The sequence below is a fragment of the Chlamydotis macqueenii genome, chromosome 9 (genome assembly GCF_036417535.1).
Source record: "Chlamydotis macqueenii isolate bChlMac1 chromosome 9, bChlMac1.mat, whole genome shotgun sequence".
NCBI lineage: Eukaryota > Metazoa > Chordata > Aves > Otidiformes > Otididae > Chlamydotis > Chlamydotis macqueenii.
Window position 1 is genome coordinate 17,411,185 of NC_141564.1, and position 20,795 is coordinate 17,431,979.

Here is a 20,795-nt window from a genome sequence, read left to right on the forward strand (position 1 = left end):
ACTGGGGGTCCAGCTTCCCAGATGGCCAGAGATTTGCAAACCTCAGCGCACCCCAGAAGCAGGCATGGCCCTGCATTCAGCCTTTACTTGGGTCCAACACAGGGCAGCACTGCTGGCTCTCTACCGAGACAACCAGAGGCAAGGCAACTAAGTGACACCAAGCACCTCTTTATCCTAGTTTAAGGGAAGCTTGCATCCTTCTCCCAAACAAACAGGGCTATGCACAAAGCACTGCTAACCAGGGAGTATGAAAAAGGGGTAAAGACAAAGCCAGCATCTCATTTTTTTTAAGCAAGATGTCACAGCTCTAACTCCTCTGCCCGCGTAACTCCACAAATACAGTGAAGCCTGGCCACCACCAGGCACCTGAGGTGTTTTGCTGCTTCATGTAGGGGAAGATGCTTTACAGAGCTGATAGGGTAGGCCCCAAGTCTTACCACAGTCTAGAGAAATACCATCCCACCAATTTTTTAATAGAGACAAAAAAAAAAAAAAAAGAGACTGAAAGAAACAAAAGAGACCCAATAATTTATTGGCAGAGCTGAAAGGGGGCATTTGAAAACCATAGGGCTGACTCTCAACTGGGAAGCTCCTCCCAGCTGCAGAGAGATTCATAATACTGGTATCCCTCAGCAAAAGGCTCTGTCGTCGAGGCAGAATCCCAGAGATCCTGCATGCCATGTAGAGAAAGAGAGAAAAGTGCTGCAAGATGCGGCCCCAAGGGCACGTTGCTAATTGAAAGGTTGGCCTCCCGCCCCACTGCTAAAAAAAAGTTTGTGTATGACAAAATCAGCCTCTATTGTCACCGCTGCTGGAGGGCTTCAGATGGATCCTTCCTCCAAGGAGGAGCGCAAGAGAGTGGCCCATGAGTCCCTTCAGAGGTCGGAGGGCACTGGTGGAGACCTCTCAGTGCTTTCAACACGAAGAGAGGAGCTTAGTTAGTGCCAACTCTTGTTCTCACAATGTGATTTTTGTGTTTCGAAAGCTTGAATTATCCCTGGAAAACAGACAGAAGAAAGAGGTTAAAAGGTGTGCATTCCTTCAGATCACAGCATCCCCCAATTCCACCCGCCATGGCTACCAGTGCTGCCATCCCAGCACGTCACTCAAATCAAGGCTTGTCAGTCCTCCTAAGCAGATCTGCTTTCTAACTGGAGACTTTTCACACAGGTCAATCTGCTGCCCCAGAACACTTGAAACATAGGGAGATCCTGGCTCAGCTGCATTCATTGGGAAGAAAAAAGTGTCATCTCCTGTGAGCAAAGCATCTGATAGACTCTGGAAACCTCCCTGATAGATTCTAGTGTTTAAACAATTTGCAAGACCTCTTCCTTCCCAAACATTTGTCCTCAGGGATTCTGCCTGACAAACACACCATGAGTCCAACCTTCTCCTGCCTCTGTCCCTCATTTCTGGGGTCCTTTTGTCATGTTGGCAACAAGCTTAGCTCTCTGGTCTCTCCTACCTTGAAAGAATATCCAATCTGAAAAGGATGTTTCCCTCAAGTTTAAATACAAGAATTTCTTCAACAGCTTTTACTCACATGAGTACAGCCACATAAGTCGCAGGGGCTACTGACAAAGAAAGGACTGCTGGTCCACAACCTTCATTTATATGCTCTTGCAGCACACGGCAACAATTGAAGATGGGGCAGGTTACAGAAACCTGTGTTAACACTGCTGGCCTGTGAGTAGCAGCAATTGGTAAAGCATATTTACACATTAATAGAAAGGTGGTGTGTTTTTTTTTTTTTAAACTCAAATGGAAATAAATGAGATTACAATTATTTTGAGAGGATAGATTTGGCAGCTCTTCATGTAACAGGGACAGGGCAGTAAGGTGCCTAAATCAAACACCTAGGGATGCCCCAGCAAACGTCAATTCAAATCGGCAGAACCATGTTGAAGAGTAAAGGCAGCAGCTTCAGGAAGCAAGGTGCTCTGCCGGACAGTAAAATCCTGCTTAAACCCTTGAGTTAGCACTGTGTGCTGGTAAGAGCTGCACGGCAGCTGCAACATCACAGCACTGTGCATGCTGGAACACCTCCAGGAGGCGGGCTGGAGAGCTGGAGGAGCAGAAGGAAGTAAAAAAACCACTCTTTAGAGAGTTAAACAAGTTACTCTGCTATGACATGACAGCAAAAACCACACTGCAGGCCATCTGCAGAAGACTGGGGTTCACCTTTGCACTTCCCAGCAAAGCAGGCTGTGCTGCCATTTGGGAATATGATTCAGGATTCATTAACTGGATTCTGGTTAATTTGCAACAATGGTTTGGCCTTCCGCCTCTTACTGTACTTTCACCCATGCCATCTACCTCAGGAGCACAGCACACTTTGGTTAGCTCTTTCTCAGACAGATTTCTACATTTCCCCTCCTTTCGCCTTGATCGGGGTGCCCCAGGCCTTCTGCTCATCACTACTCTCCCTGCTCAGCATTGGTAACCCAATACAGCTGAGAGCTAAATCAACTCTGTCACTGTTTTCCTGTACACTTGCCACATTTACTGCGTTCTGGGACTGGTATTTCATGAAGTGAGCTGGTTTCCTCTTCTGGAAGGTCACCTGAACGTCATCTAACAACAACATCACTACTAGGTGCCTGTGTAACATTTTGTAACCATTGATCCTCACAAAAAGCCAAATCTGTGAGGAAAGATAGGTATTATTTTCACCCATGACTTCAGAACAAGCTACGAGAACACTGCTTGCCTGAAGCTGTGGAGGGAGGTGTTGGGCTCCCCAGTGGCCTCTCGGAGCTCGGCTGTATTGGAGCAGTTACATACCACCACGGGGTTCCCAACTGGGCAATGTAACACTTCCTTCCAGCGGTTCCTCTGTTCTGGCACTCAGCAATGCAGCAATCCCACTTGGCTACAACCAAACGCAACTCTTGTCGCCAGGCCTCCTACTAGGCCTTTTTAAGGAAAGAGCCTGCCGTCAGGGAAGTGTGCACTGGAGAGGAAAAACAATCTGAGCTGCGAGGCTCACAACAGCCCTGAGCTCACCTCAGCTATTTCCTCTGCACATGGTCGGTTGCGCTACCATAAGTAGCAGGCGGTTTCATCTCATTAGCCACAGTATTATTATTTCTAAATACAGTAGCTACTGTGTGTCCTTCCTGAACGAGCTTTTATTGACAGAGTAATTTATTCTGCTCCAGCCCACTGTCAAGAGCAAAAGCACGTATGCCAAGCTCCAGGCGCCTCTCTCGGTGTCCATCACGTGGATGTGCTTAGCATTCATTTACCACTCTATATCCGCTTACGGTCAACCCTAGGCAACAGACCCAAGCTGAAGACATACCTCTCAGCCTCCTGGGACCAGGTCTGGGATACGAGTGCCTTGCACAGACAAAGGACACATGAGCAAAACAGCACACGGCATTACAGCAGAAAATGCTGAGTGAATGGAGACCACAGCGAATGTTGGCATCTTTGGTCAAAAAGAATTAAAAAAAAAAAAAAAAAATCATTTTGACCACTGGGAAAGAGCCAGTAGCAGAATGGGTCCACCACCAGGCCCATAAGGCAAGAGAACAACCAGCCCATGGGAAGAGGGTTGGAAGCTGAGAGGTATGCCGTGAAGTCACATAAGAAGAAAGATGAGGCCCTACCCTGGGTGTGACAGAGGGAGGGGGAGCGTTCGATCAGCGGCCACTGCTGTTCACCAGGCCATGAAACTCCTCCCAGGCCCTGGCAAGCCAGAGGGAAAAAAAAAAATGAAAAAAAAATGAAACAAAACCCAAAAAAACAGCACTTCAGATCAAAGGCTTCTTAACTTTTAACGAGAGCAGAAACATTCAATGGCGTTTGAAAGGCACTTGTCTTCGGAGAGCAAGGCAATATTCTCTGATAGCCCTAGTGGATAGAAGCATCCTTAAAAACCAGCCAAACATCTGACAGCGCAAGGCAGCTTTAACGTTCTGCATAGACATGAAGCGTTCCCACTGGCTGCTGGTGATATAGCCACATTAATACCCAGAGACAGCTACGACCTTCCCAGTCACAAATGGAATATCCATTTCCTATCGCTAATAAAACAGCTGATGTTACGTCTTTCTGGAGGAATATGATGTTCCTTGGCCCGTTAAACTCAGACAGTTACTGGCCTCATGTTTCACCACATGTCCGAGTATGTAGTAATCCCCTCTGTCGTAGTTCAGCCCCAACGGGGACCAGACTACGCAGTCTCTCTCTCACTCCCCCCACTCTCCGAGAGAATAGGAGGAGATTTGACAAACAAAAGAAAACCAGGAAAAAAAAAAAACCAAACACGCGGGTTGAGATTGAACAAAAAGTAAATTTAACAGTAATGACAGAAGAAAACAATAGAGTGATGGAACACAAATACAGTATAATAGCTCACAACAGATCTCTACATCCAGTCTCTTCCAACTAGGAGGGCCTCCCTTCAGCACCCTCCTCACTTATATACTGAGCATGATGTCAGATGGGATGGAATAGCCCTTTGGCTAATTTGGGTAAATTAACCCCAGCTGTTAGCTAATTAGTTAACTATCCCAGCCATAGGGGCTACCAGCTTCAGTTCTCCACCCAGCTCAGGTAAATATTAACTCTATCCTGGCCAGAACCAGGACACCCTCAAAAGGGGCTTCTTCTAATGCCACACGGCTTAGTTATTACGAAATTCTTCGATCAGGCAGCAGAATCCAATTGTTATTAGAAAGTCTCATTTCCTTTCGTAAACCTGCGTTGTTAATGACGACCCAGTAAAAACATCACAGCTATCTGACACGAAAATGTTTTCAGATAAGTTAGAGAGACAGGCCTAACGTTGCATTCCCTGGTGGAGAACGTTACTGGCGGACAAAGCTAGTAGACTGAAAAATTGCTGTCTGTTTTACGAAGGCAGCATACTGAAAGGCCTCTTAGGGAAAAGATGCTGAGGTTAATGGGAGCGTGACTATTATCTTCTGGGATCAGAGACATCAAAGAATCTCACAGTTCTCAATGCCCAGCAAAACAGTGCTGGTGCCCACAGCACATGCCAAGGCTGAACTGAACACAGAGCGTCCCGTGGAGCTGGAGGGTAACCCATGTCAGTCATAAACCCAGACCACCCTGCAGATTTTTGTTACTGGTACTTAGTAGCTACCTTATATCTTGTTTTCTGCATTGCCTCATCAGGCCACTACAACACAACAGGAGAGTCCAGAAATGGAAATCTTCTATTATTCAGCATCTGTGCCAAAACCAGATCACCAGTCTGGCTCTTACCTGAGCCTAACAGAGCCAAGCTCCCCGTCAGCATTTGCAAAAGTAGCTCAGGTGTCATATGGTCTTTCCCAGCAAAGTCATAGCCCAAATAAACACAGAGCACACTGGCAGAGTGCCTGTCATGTGCACTTTGCAAGACTGTACACCACATACAGGCAGTCTTACCAGAAATCCAACAAAGAGGGCAAAAGCAAAAAGCTTGGAATTTCTGGCACTGCCTTCCCAAACCACAAGACAGCAAACCCCTCTTTTAAAAGGTGAAATCTTAGAGATGACTGACTTCAGCATCACCAGTACAAGCTTGGCGAGTGGCAAAACACTTCAGATCTTCCCAGTTCAAAACTGCTTTGACAAAACTTCCAAGAAGCAACTAAATCTCCATAGCCCCTCAAGGCACAGGTTCCTGTGAACTACCAAGGTGATCAGCTGGCCTAAGAGAGTCCTTATCTACAGCTGGCTAGGTTTTCTCCTCAGTCTCCCTCCATCCACAGTAGCTCAAAATCCTCCTGATCTCAACTAGGATGGACAACTGAGTAAGAGTCATCCATGGGAGTGCCAAACCTACACAGTATCTCTAGCTGACCCTCAGACGTGAGCCCTTGAAGCCGAAGGAAACGTGAGAGAAAGACCACAAAGGGTGATGTAGATGTAACAGGACAGCACACAGGACACAGCTGGGGTGCATTAGTACACCAGGTCAGATCTGCAATTCAGCTTGACATTCAGCAGTATGCTGCTTGGAGGATGAAAACGCACAAATAGCTCATTCTAAGAAGGCAGCAACACAGAAGCCCCTAAATGGGAACTTTCCCCCCAAGTCTCCCCAGACACAGCACCCTTCAAGGCCACAAGGCCAAAAAATCTTCCACGGAACGAAAAACTGCCCATGTCACCCAGTCTTCACATGGTACTAGAGACTGTGGGTACAACTGTCTCTCTCCAGAAGAAAGTTAGTGGGAAGAGAAACTCTGGATCTGAAGCCCTCTTAGCTGCTGAATACAGGTTGGAAAGTCTCTACTTTCATGTCTTCCCTTCAGCCTCCCATGTTCTACCACATTTCCATCACCCATAGTCACATCCTCTCTTTCCTTTCCCACAGCTCTTCTCAAACTCGTAACTTCTGTTCTCTGCAGAAAGGATATAAGGGCAGATTATTGCTCAACATAATCGATAATTTATTACCCCTTCCAAACCAAGAAGTTCCCTGTTCCAACATCCCAATAACATCATGCTCATAGTCCTTCACCTGCCAAGTCCTTCTCATAGACATAGAGAAGAAGCTCTTCCAGCCAAGAATTTTTAAGCCAAGACCCTCATACACATTACAGTCCTCATTACTCCAACTATCTGCTGACTTGACTGAAAAAATCCACCAGGATATGTCTGCCCTAATGTACCTAAACTGTGCTAGCAGAGCAAACTGCTCTCCATTTCGTACCGAACAAGGCTGCCAGTTAATTTCGTCTGGCAGAAACTTTACGACCTGTGACGTGCCAAAGGCACAGTGCCAGAGTGTCTAAGAGGTTATTTTTATGTATAGACATTTTTAGTACCTTACTGCTATACTGTCTGTGCAGCAATCAGATACTCAGTGAATTGATTCCCCAACGCTTAGGTTATTCCCATTGAACAGATGGGAAATGGAAACATTAGCAGGCTAAATAAAGCCAGTCAGAGCTGTTCTTCCACACTCACTCCTGACCCACACAACTTCCCACCTTCTCCCCCACTGTTCAGGGTCAGGACCCAAGCAGGGCTCTTTTTAAACCCAACAAGTAAGTTGGGGAAAAAAATGCAAAAAGAAGCCACTAAGGGAGACTCCAGCAAAAAGAGGAAGAGCAGCCACAGCTGCTTCAAGGGACTTTCCAAATCACTATTTTGCAAGCAGCACTAGCTGTTTTCTCCAACCACCTTGAACCTTTAAGTTCCACCAGTTCCCCTTCAGTACTTCCCTGTGCAGTCCTGCCTCCTTATCATCTCCTTCCCCAGCTAAAAAAAAAGTGCATGCTACCCTCACAAGAGCCACCAAGGTCTGCTCCTTCCAACAGCCTACGTGCAACCTCCCAGCACACTGACCACTCGCTACACTCCGCAGGTACGGTGTACAGAGCAGCACAGCCTCTTCCTGGGTGCTCCTTGTCTACGAGAGTGTTTGGGATTTGTTCAAAGCCAGTCAAGAACTTTGTGACAGGCCTGAAAACTAATAGCTTAAAAAAAATCTAGGGTACTCTACTATCCTGAAACAATTCTTTCAGATATCTTGCAGTATCTGTAGCAAAGGCAAATAGGGAAGCCATCATGACTTTGAAATGAATGCATCTAAATTGATCTCCTTGAAGAGAAACACAAAATAAATAGGTTATAGTTACTTCTTTGGTAAGAGACAGGCCACCAAGATAAGGAAGTCTTATATAAAGTCACGGACACTTCCGAATAATGCATACTACAGTGACGGAGAATCAATCAATGAATCCATCATTTCAAAGCCCAGGTCCTCGGAAGTGCTATTAGACTTACAGCATCTGGAAATATTACTGGAATTGGAGAATGGAGTGATAAATGAATTAAACCAGTATTGCAGAGGCTCAGGAGAAGAGGACCCCTATCAGATCTGGAACATCACCACTCTCCTCTAGCTCTCAGACTTGAAGGAACGAGGGTGAAACAATGCAGCCCTCCAGAGCTGGCAAGACCCAAGGCAACCTGCCTTCCACTGACAGGCATCAGTGTGTACGGGTCCCACTCACAACCCATCTAACCAGACAAGGTTAACCCTGCCCACACCATTTAAGATACAGTCAAAGACAAAGATGACACAACTAGGACAGTAGCACTGAGGAGTTCCTGTAAGGTCTGGGAAATTAGCAAGCAAATGGAAACCAGTGCTATAAAAATGTAACAGAGTTACTGAATAAGCTGAACTCTGATGTAACGACTTCTGAGAAGCACTGCACCACCAGCTTACTGTCTCACAAACACTGATCTTCTTGCCAAACACTAGCCACTTCCGTAGGGATTTCTCTTCCTCATTCCTCACATTTGTTTGGTCATTCCTCACTTTTTTTGTCCTGAGAACCTTGCCCCTGCACTCTTCTTATGGTACACATCCTTATTCCCTCCATAGGGTATCTGCTTGTTTCCTAGCTAAAATACAGCCTGAGGCCACTTCCTCCAGCTGCCTGCAGTGAAATGAACCCAGTGAAACCAAATGAACCCTATTAAGATCAACTATTCTTCTCATTTACTTGAGTCTTCCCATTAGTTATCCGTGGTGACTTTGAAAGGAAAGGACAGTTTTATACCCTGCTCAGCTCTCACTGCAGCAGGCACTTACAAATAACTGAAGCTTTGTTTCCGGAAAAAGCAGCCTTGCTTTAGAGCTGACAGGATGATCCATAAAGTCACACAGCAACTAAAATATTTCCAAGATCAGCCTGCTCAGTGGCTGCCTGCTGTACGGCCACAGGTCTGGTCTCTCCTGGCGTATGAAGCAATATTGTTGAATTTGCCTGGGATTCCTGGATGGTGCTGTGGGTGGGAGCGCTCAACACAGGAGATGGTCACTGACCACACAGTTATCAGTGTGGAAGAGAATGGCTGATAACCCCAGGCAGGGCAAAGGTGTACGCAAGAGAGCCAAGCACTTCATGCTGCAATACTCAAAAAACCAAACTTTACAGTGATCACTTCCCCTCCATCCCTCTCCAAACTGCAGTTCATTCACTACAGATGCCTTAATATTTTCAGCAGCTTCACTGAGACATGACCAGGCTGTGACCAGTAATATTCTGCTTTCAAAAAAAAGCACCTCCTAAGGCAGCAAAAGGTTTTGTTTTGGTTTGTTTTTTTTTTTTCTTAGTTCCAAACCATAGGCAGTGCCATTGTCCATAACCCGCTGTCACTGCTGGACCATGTCACCTCCAAGGTTAACAATGCTGATGAGTAGAACCTATTAAGTGGTTCACTCCATCCAAGTGCACCTCTGGCTGAACAAAGAGAAGCGATTTCTCTCCAGCCTCTGAAACAAGGTAGCCCACAAAATACCATGTATTTTCTTTTCAGGTGCTCAGCACTGTAACGTCTAAGGAACTATAAATCCCTGGAATTAAGCAGAGTCCAAGAGATTGCTCTAGCTCTTCTAGCAAGATGGGAAATTAATACAGACTAGGCTGACCCTTCCACTCACTAGGGTTTAGGCAGCCTGTCAATATCACAAGCAAGAGAAAGGACAAACAGAGGAAAATTGCAATGAAAGATCTGCTTATCTAGCTAAATGCACAAGCCCCACCACTGAGAGCAGAAAGGACAGAATGCATAATAGTTCCTTGGAATAGCTGTGAAGCAACAGATACTTTTCAAATGCAGCTTGGCAGCACCACCACTTTCTGAAACAAAGGGGATTGCAGCCACACTGACAACTCATGAAAAATGGTGTCTAAAAATGAGTTAATATGAAATGCATCATCACAAAAGGAATATATAAAACCTGAAACACAGGGCTCAGGTTCCACAGCGAGGGGCATGCTAGCAATTTCTACAGAAGCGTTCATTTGCACTGTGTCAAAAGCTAATCCAGGTCAATTCACTACCTAAAAGTCAAGGTTTTGAGAAACGCCTGTTCTTTCTTTTCTTGCTAAGTGTGCTCCCTTCCCCGAAGCACAATCAATGTCAATCAAACCCTGCACATGAGCAGAGCTCTAGTGGAGAGATGCAGCCCATACAAATGAAAAATGCCATGAGCCCCTCTAGAAAGGCAGCCCTGACAAAGCCTACAGCACAGCTCTTCCATTAGAGCCTTTCATAAAACACAGCCAGAGTGTGAATATAGAGTGCTGGCTAGAAAGCCCTCCCGAGTCATAAATCACATGGTACATGCGCAGCATAAGTGGAGTTTATTCATGACGGACAGTATTTCAACAGGGCTTGACAGATGGGTGAGGAAAAAGAGCCAGACTTTATGGAGGACAGAACTAGTTACACAAGAGATTCTTCATTAGTGAGAGAACCTTAATGATATGAAGTATAGCCAAGCACAGCCAGACTGAAGAGCTGTCCTGCTCTTCCCTGTCAATGAAGCAGGCACTGTCGCCTCTCTGCAGCTACTGCTGCTTGCTGCCTGCTGGTACCAGGCAAGAAAGGCACTAGAAGTCGGTCACGCATCACTACACAGAAACTCCACTGACAAGCAGTCCTGCTCTGAATTTACACCAGTGCTATTAGAAGATGTGGACAGCACTGCAATCAGACTGCTGCAGCTCAAGTGAGGCAATGGAAAAAGAGAGCTCTCACAATCGCCTACACGGCGGAATGTTAATTGCTTAGATCTGCCTCACTAGGACACCATCAAACCAACTCCTGACTATCCCTCCTACCCACAAAAAAATAAGTGGGAGACAAGCCAGTCTACCCCTATTTAAGAACTGCTCCCAGCTGTAATCAGACCTACTAAACTTGACTCCTCAAACACCTGTTATTCTTGGACAAGCTTATTTTGCACCATACGTCAGCGGCACAAAATGAAACTTTGATGTTATGCAGGAAGAGAGGGCAGCAAGCACGACATGTTACATTGTTGTAGGGAAATAAGACCAGAACATTGGATGCACCATCACCCAAGGCCTGCCACCTGCCAGAGCAAGAACAGTTACATACCTTGCTGTAGCAGCATTCTCTGTCCTAGGAACTGCTGGTGGCAATAGCTTATCAGGGCAAGGCCACATCATTTCCATTCTAAACTTGCTACAGGAACCACCAACACAGCTTTGGACAGTTGACTCAGGACACAGCTTTCCCTACAGAGACTGAGAGAAGTCCAACACCTCCCTCCTCTCAGCACAAAGCCGCATCACCACAGTCCGCAGTCCACTACTGCTGAACAGGAGTAAAATATCCTGTTCTGTGTCCGCATGAGCACAGCACTTCACCATCTCCTAACACGGACAGAGAGTCGATAGTGCCCTCTCCTGGCAAAAAGCACACGAAAAATGCTACTCACAGAATCACAAATAACAAGATTTCAGGAACTTTCAGAAACCAAAGCTGCCTGGAAAAGATTCAGCTTAGTGATAATAATTTCTCCTTCCCTTCTCTTTCCCACACACACTAAGATGGAGGGCCATATGGAACACTAGATGCCTACAGGCAGTTTAAACAAGACCTCTGTACTGCTGCTAGCGACCCATATTCAAAATTGGCCACAACTAGAAGCTAGCTGTCTGCTAAGAACAGGATTGATCTCACCAAACTGTTGACAGCACGCTGATGACAGTGTGATTATGTGGAAAGGATGTCATGAAAAGTACTTGCACCCTGATTACAGGCTAGATTAGAAAGCTCACTGCTCTATCAATGTCTTATTAATTTGTTTCACTTCTTTTTCCAGGTACACCTTTTTAAGTTGCAATTAAACCAACATGACCTAATCAGTGTACTGGTTTATAATAAGCTTAAGAAAAAAAAAAATTACATTATTCACCTCTAAATAATACCTATATATTCAACTTTTTGTCACTTTGTGGGAAACAAAAGTCACCCGGAATGGCCTGGTATCGTAAGCTATAATAGGTTTATTTAAAAATACAGCTGTCCTCTCTGTGTACTGTGATCTTCTAGTCTTGTTAAAGAGCCTCTGTCACCAGGGCCTGGAAGACTTAATATACGACGTTTATTATGATTAGAAATCATTTGTACAGCACTGTAAATTCACACAGCACTTTCCCAAGACCATTTATAAGTCTAATGGCACTATAAATCTCCGTTAGCTTCCGCGCTTTATTCCCCAGAATCTCTATTTATTCAAATGATCTCGTCCCCCCCACTGCAATCTTGTCTTTGAATACATCAAGTCCCAGCCCCACACTGGGCTGCCCAGCTCCCAAGTGACAGGCTGGGTGGATTGTTAACAAACCCTGGACTATACACTTAAAAAAAAAAAATTATGGTTTTACTATTAGAATCAAATGTCCCTAACAACAGCACGATAATGGCACAGATATTTGGCTTTCAAAGCGCACTGGCAACAATTGCTGCTGTTTGTATTACTGTTCACAGCGAACAGCCCCAAAGCACATGAGCACTTCTCTCAATTCTTGCGATCTAGTCTACATTGCTCAAGCACGCATGCAACCAGCAGCAGGCCCTCCCCCTGCCACCACACGTACTTGATGCTATCAGTGTGTGTTTTATATTCCATGATGGTGTTGGGAGGTAGGTTGAGCACTCTTCGTAACGTATCGCGTATCCGGGCTGTTGTGGCCTGGTCGCTGGCTGTCTTGTTCCATATGGAGATAATATCCTCCTACAGAACAACACGTGAGGGGTAAGCAGATGGTACTTTTTGTAGCTGTGCCAAATGGAAGTACGTGCCACTTCTCAGAAGCACTTACCTGGAATCGGACAGAGACAACTGCCCCACAGATTTCTTCCCCCACCATAAACTGTTCTCCCAGCATTGCCAGAATGAGATTCTCCCAGCATCGTGACGCTAAGCCTTTTCGCAGACGGATAATCCATTTACCACCATTTTTGTTGGCATCATCCTAGGAAGAGAGGTAAGAAATTGATTTGTTTTCTTCTATCTATTTTTCTGCTTCCCACAAGACAGCAGAGCTACAGACAGGAGCAGATATTGATTGGGTGGGGCAAGGGACAGAATGGAGGTATTTTCAAGCAAAAGCATTTTGCTTCTCCCCCACACAAGCAGAGACAGAGGTGTACCACCTACCTGGAATACAAAGTATTTGAAACAATGACTCGCATCACTCCAAAGCTCTATGCACTGAAGAACTGAGCTCTAGTGTTTTGATCCCATTAGCAAAGACTAACACCAGCCTACCAATCTGCATACAGAACCAGAGGCACGGACCCTAAAACTATTCCTAAACCCAAGACTGATTTCCCCTTTTGTCTAATCTCCTGTACTTCTGCTTGTAAAACACAAAATTCCTCATTGCACCACATGGAAGGCAGGGAAAGAGTTTGCCAAGTGATATTTAAATGCAAGGAAAAAGTTGAAAAACACTTTCCTTCCACATTTCCAGGAATGGGCTCGCAAGTTGTGTTAACACAGAAAGAACCAGTCCTTTCGCTGGGAACCACCGACATTGTCACACATCATACAGCTGGATGTTTGTTCCAGACTGCAGTGACCCAGGGAAATAAACAAAAATGAGGGGAGGGAGAAAAGAAAAAAAATTATGCCAAGCAGCAATCTGTCACCTTAATACTGTGATTCTGTAGGTTGCACCTGAAAAAAAGCTGAAAACTGCTACAGACTCCCCAGCTTCACAGAACGCACACCTATGTCAAACAGCAGCTCCTCCTCTGTGCAGAACACTGTGGCATTCTCTTCTACAACACTGTTAGCTGGGAAATTTTACAAGATGAGAAGGGAACAAATTCCATCCAAAGTCGAAGACGGAGAGGTAGGAACAAGTCAAAGATGTGGCAGTTAGGAAGGGAAAGGGAAGACATGTCTAGGACAGAAAAAGAAAAGAACAAAGGACAACTCAGAGGGGACTGCACAGCACAGGACATCCCTGGCCAAATCACCAGTAATCCCCTTTGCCAAGCTGGGATCCATCTTAAATACGCTAGGCAAGGCAGCCCAACCCTTCTTAGTGGAACAAAGTTAACTTTATTTTAGCCTTAAAGCTTCTCCAGGTCTTAGATAAAACTAAACATTTGTGTGCTCTCAGAGACAGCAAAGCACTAACAAAGCAATCCTGAGCAAATATGGAAGTGCCAGCGTAACAGCAGCGTTCACAGGTCTCCCAGTTTTCAGGTACATGCTAAAGCCTGTACTGAAAGGGGAAGGCATCAGCTCTGGACAAACCTCAAAGCATGACAGCAGCCACATGTAAGGTGAAGGATCCAAATCAACACAAGTTCTAGGAATGTGACATACTTCCATGAGATGCAACTAATTTCTAAAAAAGTATCCTTGTTTTCAAAGTTATGAACATCACACTCTAAGAATTAAGCCATCTATGCTTCAGCCTTCAAACAGGGAGTTGGGTTTAACTCCTCCAACTTTCCACAACAGCTAAAAGCAGTCAGAAAACAAAATGGTATTGCTGAAAACATTTCAGAGGTGGTTTAAGCAGGTTCAAGGCTAGAAAGAGAACAGTGATTGGGAGGCAGATGCTGTATTGTGTGTTTTACGGTTATTGTCAGTTTTCTTTCAGGTTAAACAAGCTTTGGTTCAGTCAAGCATTTGATTTCCCTTCACCAGAATAATAATGATCTGCAGTCCAGTAAATCACCAGGAACATTATGCTTAGTGCTTCTGATGCACAGAAGCCTCCACAAAAAGCTCAGAGCTACATACACTCATATATGTGCCTACAGGATTAACAGTAAGGATTAGTTTGGAAGAGAAAGGAGCATAAACAAAGCCCCTAAACAAAGTAAGCAGCAAAGGGAAGGTGAGCAGCAAGACCCCAGGTCCTCTTCTATAAATACACAAAGGGAGTAGGGCCAAAAGTAAAAAAAAAAAACAAAGAATCTCTCCGTCCCCATCTTAAAATAGCTATAGCGAAATGCTTTATAGAAATTCTGGCATCATTAGCCTGCGGACTCTCTGGCTGACACATTACCAGAGCAGCTAGCTCACCAGAAGTCCAAAGAGGGTTAAATGTTTTATATAAACTGTATTTGCAGTAACTGGCTATAAAACACCTTGCTTAAAATAATTGCCAACTAGGGTCACATATAAATTTCTCAGGATCAAGCAGCATAATTAGGTACTTCAGAGCAACACATAAAATCCTCATATTGTGAACAGTATTGGTCATTGCTGGAAGCAGGCCAAGAACTGGAAGAATGATTTGCTTGGCAAAGATTTTTTTTCTTTTTTAGCAGATTTGGATAGGAATGACCAGAAGCAAACTAAGTGCCCTGAACAAAAAAAAAGCAAATGAACGGCTAAGTCTTCTTTCCATCTCTGTGTACAGCTGTAGGCTATTAACTATATGCACCTCTTCCTTCCTTGTCTGAAAAAGGAAGGTTGGTTTCTTATCTTTGCTGAATTCCACTTACAGAGGTCCAGTCCTTCTAGAGGAAAGTCCCACACTGCTGCCACTGGACAAAGCTATAAGGGGCAAGTATCTATACAAGGAGGAACAGAGCTTAGTTGGGGTCCCCGCTTCGTTGGGCTCCAGACAACCTTGCCTAGAGATCCTCTGGACCCACAAGCAAAGACAGGTCTGCAACCTTGGTGGGAGTGCAGCTAGCAGCTCCCTGCATCTTTCTTCTCCTCTGCCAGCAGGTAACAGGACTGCTAGGTTACACAGGACAGAGTTCTGAGGACAAGTTTACAGGAAACCCAGAAGAAAGGACTGCACCCAATAGAAGCCATTTAATGACAAGAGTCACTTCACTGTAGAAGGTTCCCTCCAGAATATTGTGGGAAAATACCAAGGCAGAAATGAGAGCTCCAACTCACCTCCCACATGGGTTTGATTCCCTCTTTGAAAAGATGGAAGTCACTATGGCCTGTCAGGTCCCCAGGACGCACCATGTGACTGTAAAACCGCCAGAACTGCTCCACCTGCAATTACACGAATCACACATTGAGGCTGCTCAAACCGTTCACAGCCAAGATTCCCACAGAAATAGGCTTCCCTTTCTACACCAGCTGGCCAGAAGTACCTTCCCCTCTTCTGTTCTACGTTCTTGTCACAGGGGTGTTGATTAGGATGCCCAGAAGGCAGCAGCAGAATCAGAGCTTGGCTGCCTGTTTCAGACTGGCTCCATTGCCACATGATCACTTTGAATATTCAACAGATGCCTTCAAAGTCTCTTCGGTGTTTGTCTGGAGAAATCTGTGCTAAGATAACTGCTGCTCTGGAGAACAGTTCCAAACATATCTAGTGCCCAAACTTTCACTTAGCAGATATGCGTCGAGTGCATCAGCTACAGCCAAGCCTCTCTGCATGATACACACTGCATTAACCACTGCTCTCTGCAATTGTGGAGATTGTAGGAGCCTCCAAATGAGGCAATTTTTGTATTTAATTTTACTGGATTCAAGTTTTAAGACAAAAGACACATTCTAGTGCTGGTTTAAGATCTTAAGGCACCATTCAGAGCTTTTACTTAAATACCTCTTATTTCCTTTTACAATCTGCCGTGGTACACCTTGACCAGCTTCCATTCTGGCACCCCTGTGTCTACTTCAGACAGTCTGGACAGAAGGCAAAGGAATTACCTTTTCTAATTCTTAAAAATAGCATATTTATCCTTTGTGATTCTCTGGATGAGAAAGGATTTTAGAGAGGCTGGAACTTTTAAACAAAACAAGACACTGGAAGAGATTATACTAATTACTACATTTTAAGAGGACTCTACTCAGTAAGACAATAGCTATTAAGCAGATCAGCAGTGAAGCTAGAGGAGATAGACACCATCCCCAGTGCTATCAAAGACCTTAACGGCTCGGTCAGCACTTGGAATTCTGCTCCAATCTCTGACCTCTGCCATCTAAGCAGAAATTTGCTTTTATAGCCAATAAAATTAGGAACTAAGACTGAGGTGGGGTCAGAAGCCATTTATTTTTGTCAGACACATCCAAATGCAGCGTGGAAATTAAATTCTTACCTCGAGTGAATATGCCCTCTAGTGGTTAGCAATTAAAAGCTTTTACAGCTTTTAATTACTAAAAGACAATTATTTCTGAAGCTTGTTCTTCCTCTTTAAACAGAATTTGGAACCAAACACATTATCAGATCTGCTGGCCAGTCTCTCCAGCCTAACTGAACTCTAGCACTTACAACCTACAACAGCATCCACAAACGCTTTGCAGCAAAGAGCAGACAACAGAATGTGTGGTTTTCCTCTAAAGACCTAAAAATCAATGTTAAGTCTAGAATGATTTAACAGACTGAAAAGTTATTGCCACATCATCATGCAGCAGTCACATTTTTCATTTACCAAGCTAAAAGGACTTGCTCACACAGGAACAGGAGCAGTAACTACCCATGATGATAGGCCTAAAGCTGTTCTTCCCAATTTTATCCTGTGTGGATGCAATAACACAGCCCAGCTACTTGGACAGGCATATTTGTGAAGCCTCCAGAAGGGATACAGGGATGTTGTTACAAATTCTGACATTACAGAATACAGAGATTTGCTGGAGGGCAAAATTAACATTTGCAAGGGACCCTGCAAAATCTGGACAAAATACTAAATTAAAAAAAAATAATTAAAAAGAAAGCAGCCAACAGACTTCCCAGCCTTGAGAATGATATTGTATGTGGTGCCTCTAGAACAGATGCGTGTTTTGCTATGTACCTTGGGATCTTCATGACAGTTTTACACTGCCAGTACCATGCAACAACACAACACTGCCTTTCCAGAATATGCTCAATTTATTCCAGGAATACTCAACTATAGAGGGGAAAGGGAGAGCAGTCTGCCTTTTAATTAACTTCATTCCAACACCAAACCGCATGTCAGTCAGCACTGCCAGACAGGCAACGGGCCACCAGCTGCTTGTACGTACAGCAGGCCAGACGCCTGTTCCAAACACAGTCTTTGTGGTGGAAATACAGGCATGGGGGACATGTGGCAGGGGGACTGTACAGTCTTTGCTTTACATCTACATTTCATCCAGAAAAGCTATTCCTTTCTTCTCCTGCTTACCTGTGAAGTTCTGCTCCAGCTAGCAGATTTAAGCTACATGTGAGTTATTTTAATTTCCTATGATTCCAACCACCACCATTACTGCAGGCACAGATGTCTAGCACAGGGCAGAGGAAAACTGAGACATGTCACCTGCTGTAGGTAATTCAAGAACTCGCATGTAAATCATGGCAAATCACTCACTGACCTCTGTTCCTGACAACAGCCTGCACATGCATACACCTAGCACACAGGGACTAAGCCAGCCACAACGACCACACCACGCTCAAGTGAGACAAGTACAACAGGGATATACTCACGGAGGCAAAGGTGCCAATTTGTTTGATGTTCTGTTCGTAACTCTGTGAGCTGGTAGGCCTCCCGGGTGTTCGTCTGGAGTACCAGAAGGTGTAATTATACTGCAAGGGGTGCTCAGCTGGCCCTGGGACAACAGCCTGCAGAACAGAAAAGCTTGCTCACCCCTTATACACTCCTCTAAAGGGGGAATGAGGAAAAAATACATTCACAGCATAAGAAGTCCACATGTTCCTGCCCTCACAGACTATAAACCAAACAACTGATTCTCATTTTTACAGAAAAAAATACTAGCGCTGTTAATTGTCTGAAATGGAGCATGAGGCTAACAGCTGTTGACTATTTCAAAGAATATTAGAAATTTGCAGTGCAGGGATGGCTAAAGAAATAATAATCTCAACAGAGGATCATAAAAAAAAAAGCAATCCTCATAACTATTAGGGGCAGTATTACTAAATTTTCTTTTAGTCCTTAATTGTTTCTATCTCAAAGGAAAAAAGATAGACAAATTAAAAAGGGCAATGCAAGAGTTTCAGCTTTTCCAAATTAAGAAAAAAAAAAGCCAGACACTCTCCTCCTCTGGGAAGAAAAAAAACAATTTATACTAAACCATGATTCAAAAGCAATTAGAACTCTTTGGTGACACCAACTCCCTCAAGCAACCAACACCCTAACACTCTGGGAGGATCAGTCTGCCTGAGAACTCGCTATGTCAGCTATGGCAGAATGTATGGCTAGCAGTGGGCAGTGATCACTTTTCAATTTCCAAAACACCCATTTCTGATTTAAAAAGACCCCTCACAAGCATAAAAGAGGTTAACAAGAACTCATCACCCAAGATTCAAAACTGACAGAAAAAAAATAAACAAAAAATCCCTTATCTCATATCACTTTATATTGTTACAGGAGTTACTAGGGCTTAAATCTCTACCCTCCTCTCGCCTGTGGCAATTTCATAAGGGTTACATTACTTTAGACAAGACAGTTTGTCTAAGCACAAGATGAAAATAAAAACAAAACAGGATGGATATATAGAATCATAGAATGGTTAGGGTTGGAAGGGACCTTCAAATAACTAGGTTACACTACACATACAGAGATCTGTCTTAAGATTTACTTCAACAGTGACACAAATACAGCCTGGTAAACCAACTGCCAGCTACTACTCCCCTGTCAATAAGTCCTTCCTCCACATCCTCTTCCAAAAAAAAACTGCTGGGGAAAATAAAGCTTTATTTCTCATTTCTATTCAAAAGGCTGTCAGAACGCTAGGTGCGTTTGTGAAGGGAGCACTCACGCTCAGATTATATAACTCCAAAATCTACCTCAAATTATCCAAATGCTAACGTAGCCCCTCTGCCTTCATTACAACAGTAACAACACATTAAGCGACCACAGTCCACCGAGACTTATTTTCCCTACCCCCAAACTGCGGGCTGACTCTCTAGCACTCCCACATCATGCCCTAGCAATGGAACCCAGATCCCAGCACCGTACCTTCCTCTTGGTGGTACTCTGTGGTTTCTCTCGATCATTCTTTTCCTTCTCACCGTCTTTCTGTGTGTTATTCTCCTCATTCTGGTCATGGTCTCCACTATCATCATCTTTCAATCTGATAAAGAAAAAGAACAAATAAAGTGAGTCTTAGATCTCACAGCTGACAATTTTCATATCAAGCGCCAGTAGCCTCTACTTCTAAGCTCCTCCATGGCGCCAGGGCCATCAGCATTTTAAACCTACATTTAACAACCCACACAGTAAAAACTACTACTTTGCATGCCCAGAGCCCATCACAGGCATCTTAGGCACACACTTTTAAGCAGAACTGAGCAACAAAAACGCCTTTTTAGAACAAAATCAAGCAGTTTGCCATAGAAACTCATCTGCCACAGAAAACCCCAGGTACTTATTAGGGTCCCTATCTACTCCGGAGGCGAACACGAAGACCTGTCACTCTAACTTCGCTGACTCTCTCCCACCCAGCTCCCCACGCCCCTGAGCACAGCAGAGGCAGCCCTCAGGCAAGCAGCCCCGCACCTCACGGGTCTCTCCGCCCGCCCCATTCCCTGCGAGGAGCCGGAAAAGAGCGAGAAGGGAGGCAAAGCGAGTCCCTGGCCGGCCCGCCCCACCTCAGGGCGGTGCAGGGCGAGGGCTGCCCCGCCAGACCACCGCTCCCACCCCTCGGGCCCGCATCCCCTCAGGGCCCGGCAGCAGCACCCGGGCAGGGCTCAGCGGGGAGGAACGGGGCAGTGCGCGGCCCCGTGACTCATCGCGTCTCGCCTGACCGGCGCCGAGGCGGCAGCGGCGGCGGAGGGCAGCCCTCGGCAGGGAGCGGGGCCGCGCAGGCCCCCGCAGCGGCGGGGCGGGGGGGAGGGCCGCGCCGCCGACTCACGCGTCGAATTTGTTGTTCATCGTCGCTCGCGGCCGCCACCTCCGTCCACCTCAGCGACTTCCGCCCCGCCGAGTCCGCGCTGCAAAGCCTTCCGTCGCTTCCGGCGGCAAGAGCTTCCCCCCGGCGCCATAAGCACGGCGCACGACGGGAGGAATGGCGGGGAAAGGGAAAAAGAACGTGCTCGGCCGCCATCTTGAGTGCGGATTCTGTCGGGGCAGCCGCCATCTTG

At 45.3% G+C, this 20,795-nt stretch overlaps 1 protein-coding gene across 3 annotated transcripts; it reads right to left on the reverse strand.

The window, feature by feature from the left end:
* Positions 1-507: 507 nt before the first annotated feature.
* On the reverse strand, positions 508-20,722 carry EIF4E2 (eukaryotic translation initiation factor 4E family member 2). 3 transcript variants are annotated; one of them, XM_086754323.1, is made up of 8 exons: positions 20,567-20,722; positions 19,672-19,786; positions 18,180-18,314; positions 15,683-15,787; positions 12,624-12,776; positions 12,399-12,535; positions 3,615-3,693; positions 508-997 (listed from the first exon to the last, which is right to left on the reverse strand). In XM_086754323.1, exons 1-7 carry the CDS (start codon positions 20,584-20,586, stop codon positions 3,648-3,650), a joined length of 711 nt encoding a protein of 236 aa, XP_086610449.1. In that variant the 5' UTR covers positions 20,587-20,722; the 3' UTR covers positions 508-997; positions 3,615-3,647. The 3 variants fall into 3 exon arrangements, with proteins under 3 accessions (XP_086610449.1, XP_086610448.1, XP_086610450.1); XM_086754322.1 differs by lacking the exon at positions 20,567-20,722 and adding an exon at positions 20,212-20,449; XM_086754324.1 differs by lacking the exons at positions 3,615-3,693; positions 20,567-20,722 and adding an exon at positions 20,212-20,449.
* Positions 20,723-20,795: the final 73 nt, after the last annotated feature.

Coding starts and splice junctions, on each gene's coding strand:
- EIF4E2 (XM_086754322.1), bottom strand. CDS start 20,237: ATGGGGCGGGCGGAGAGACCCGTGAG. Junction 19,787..20,211: donor CGGGCGGAGAGACCCGTGAG/GTGCGGGGCTGC, acceptor TTTCTTTATCAG/ATTGAAAGATGATGATAGTG. Junction 15,788..18,179: donor AAATTGGCACCTTTGCCTCC/GTGAGTATATCC, acceptor GTGTAATTGCAG/GTGGAGCAGTTCTGGCGGTT.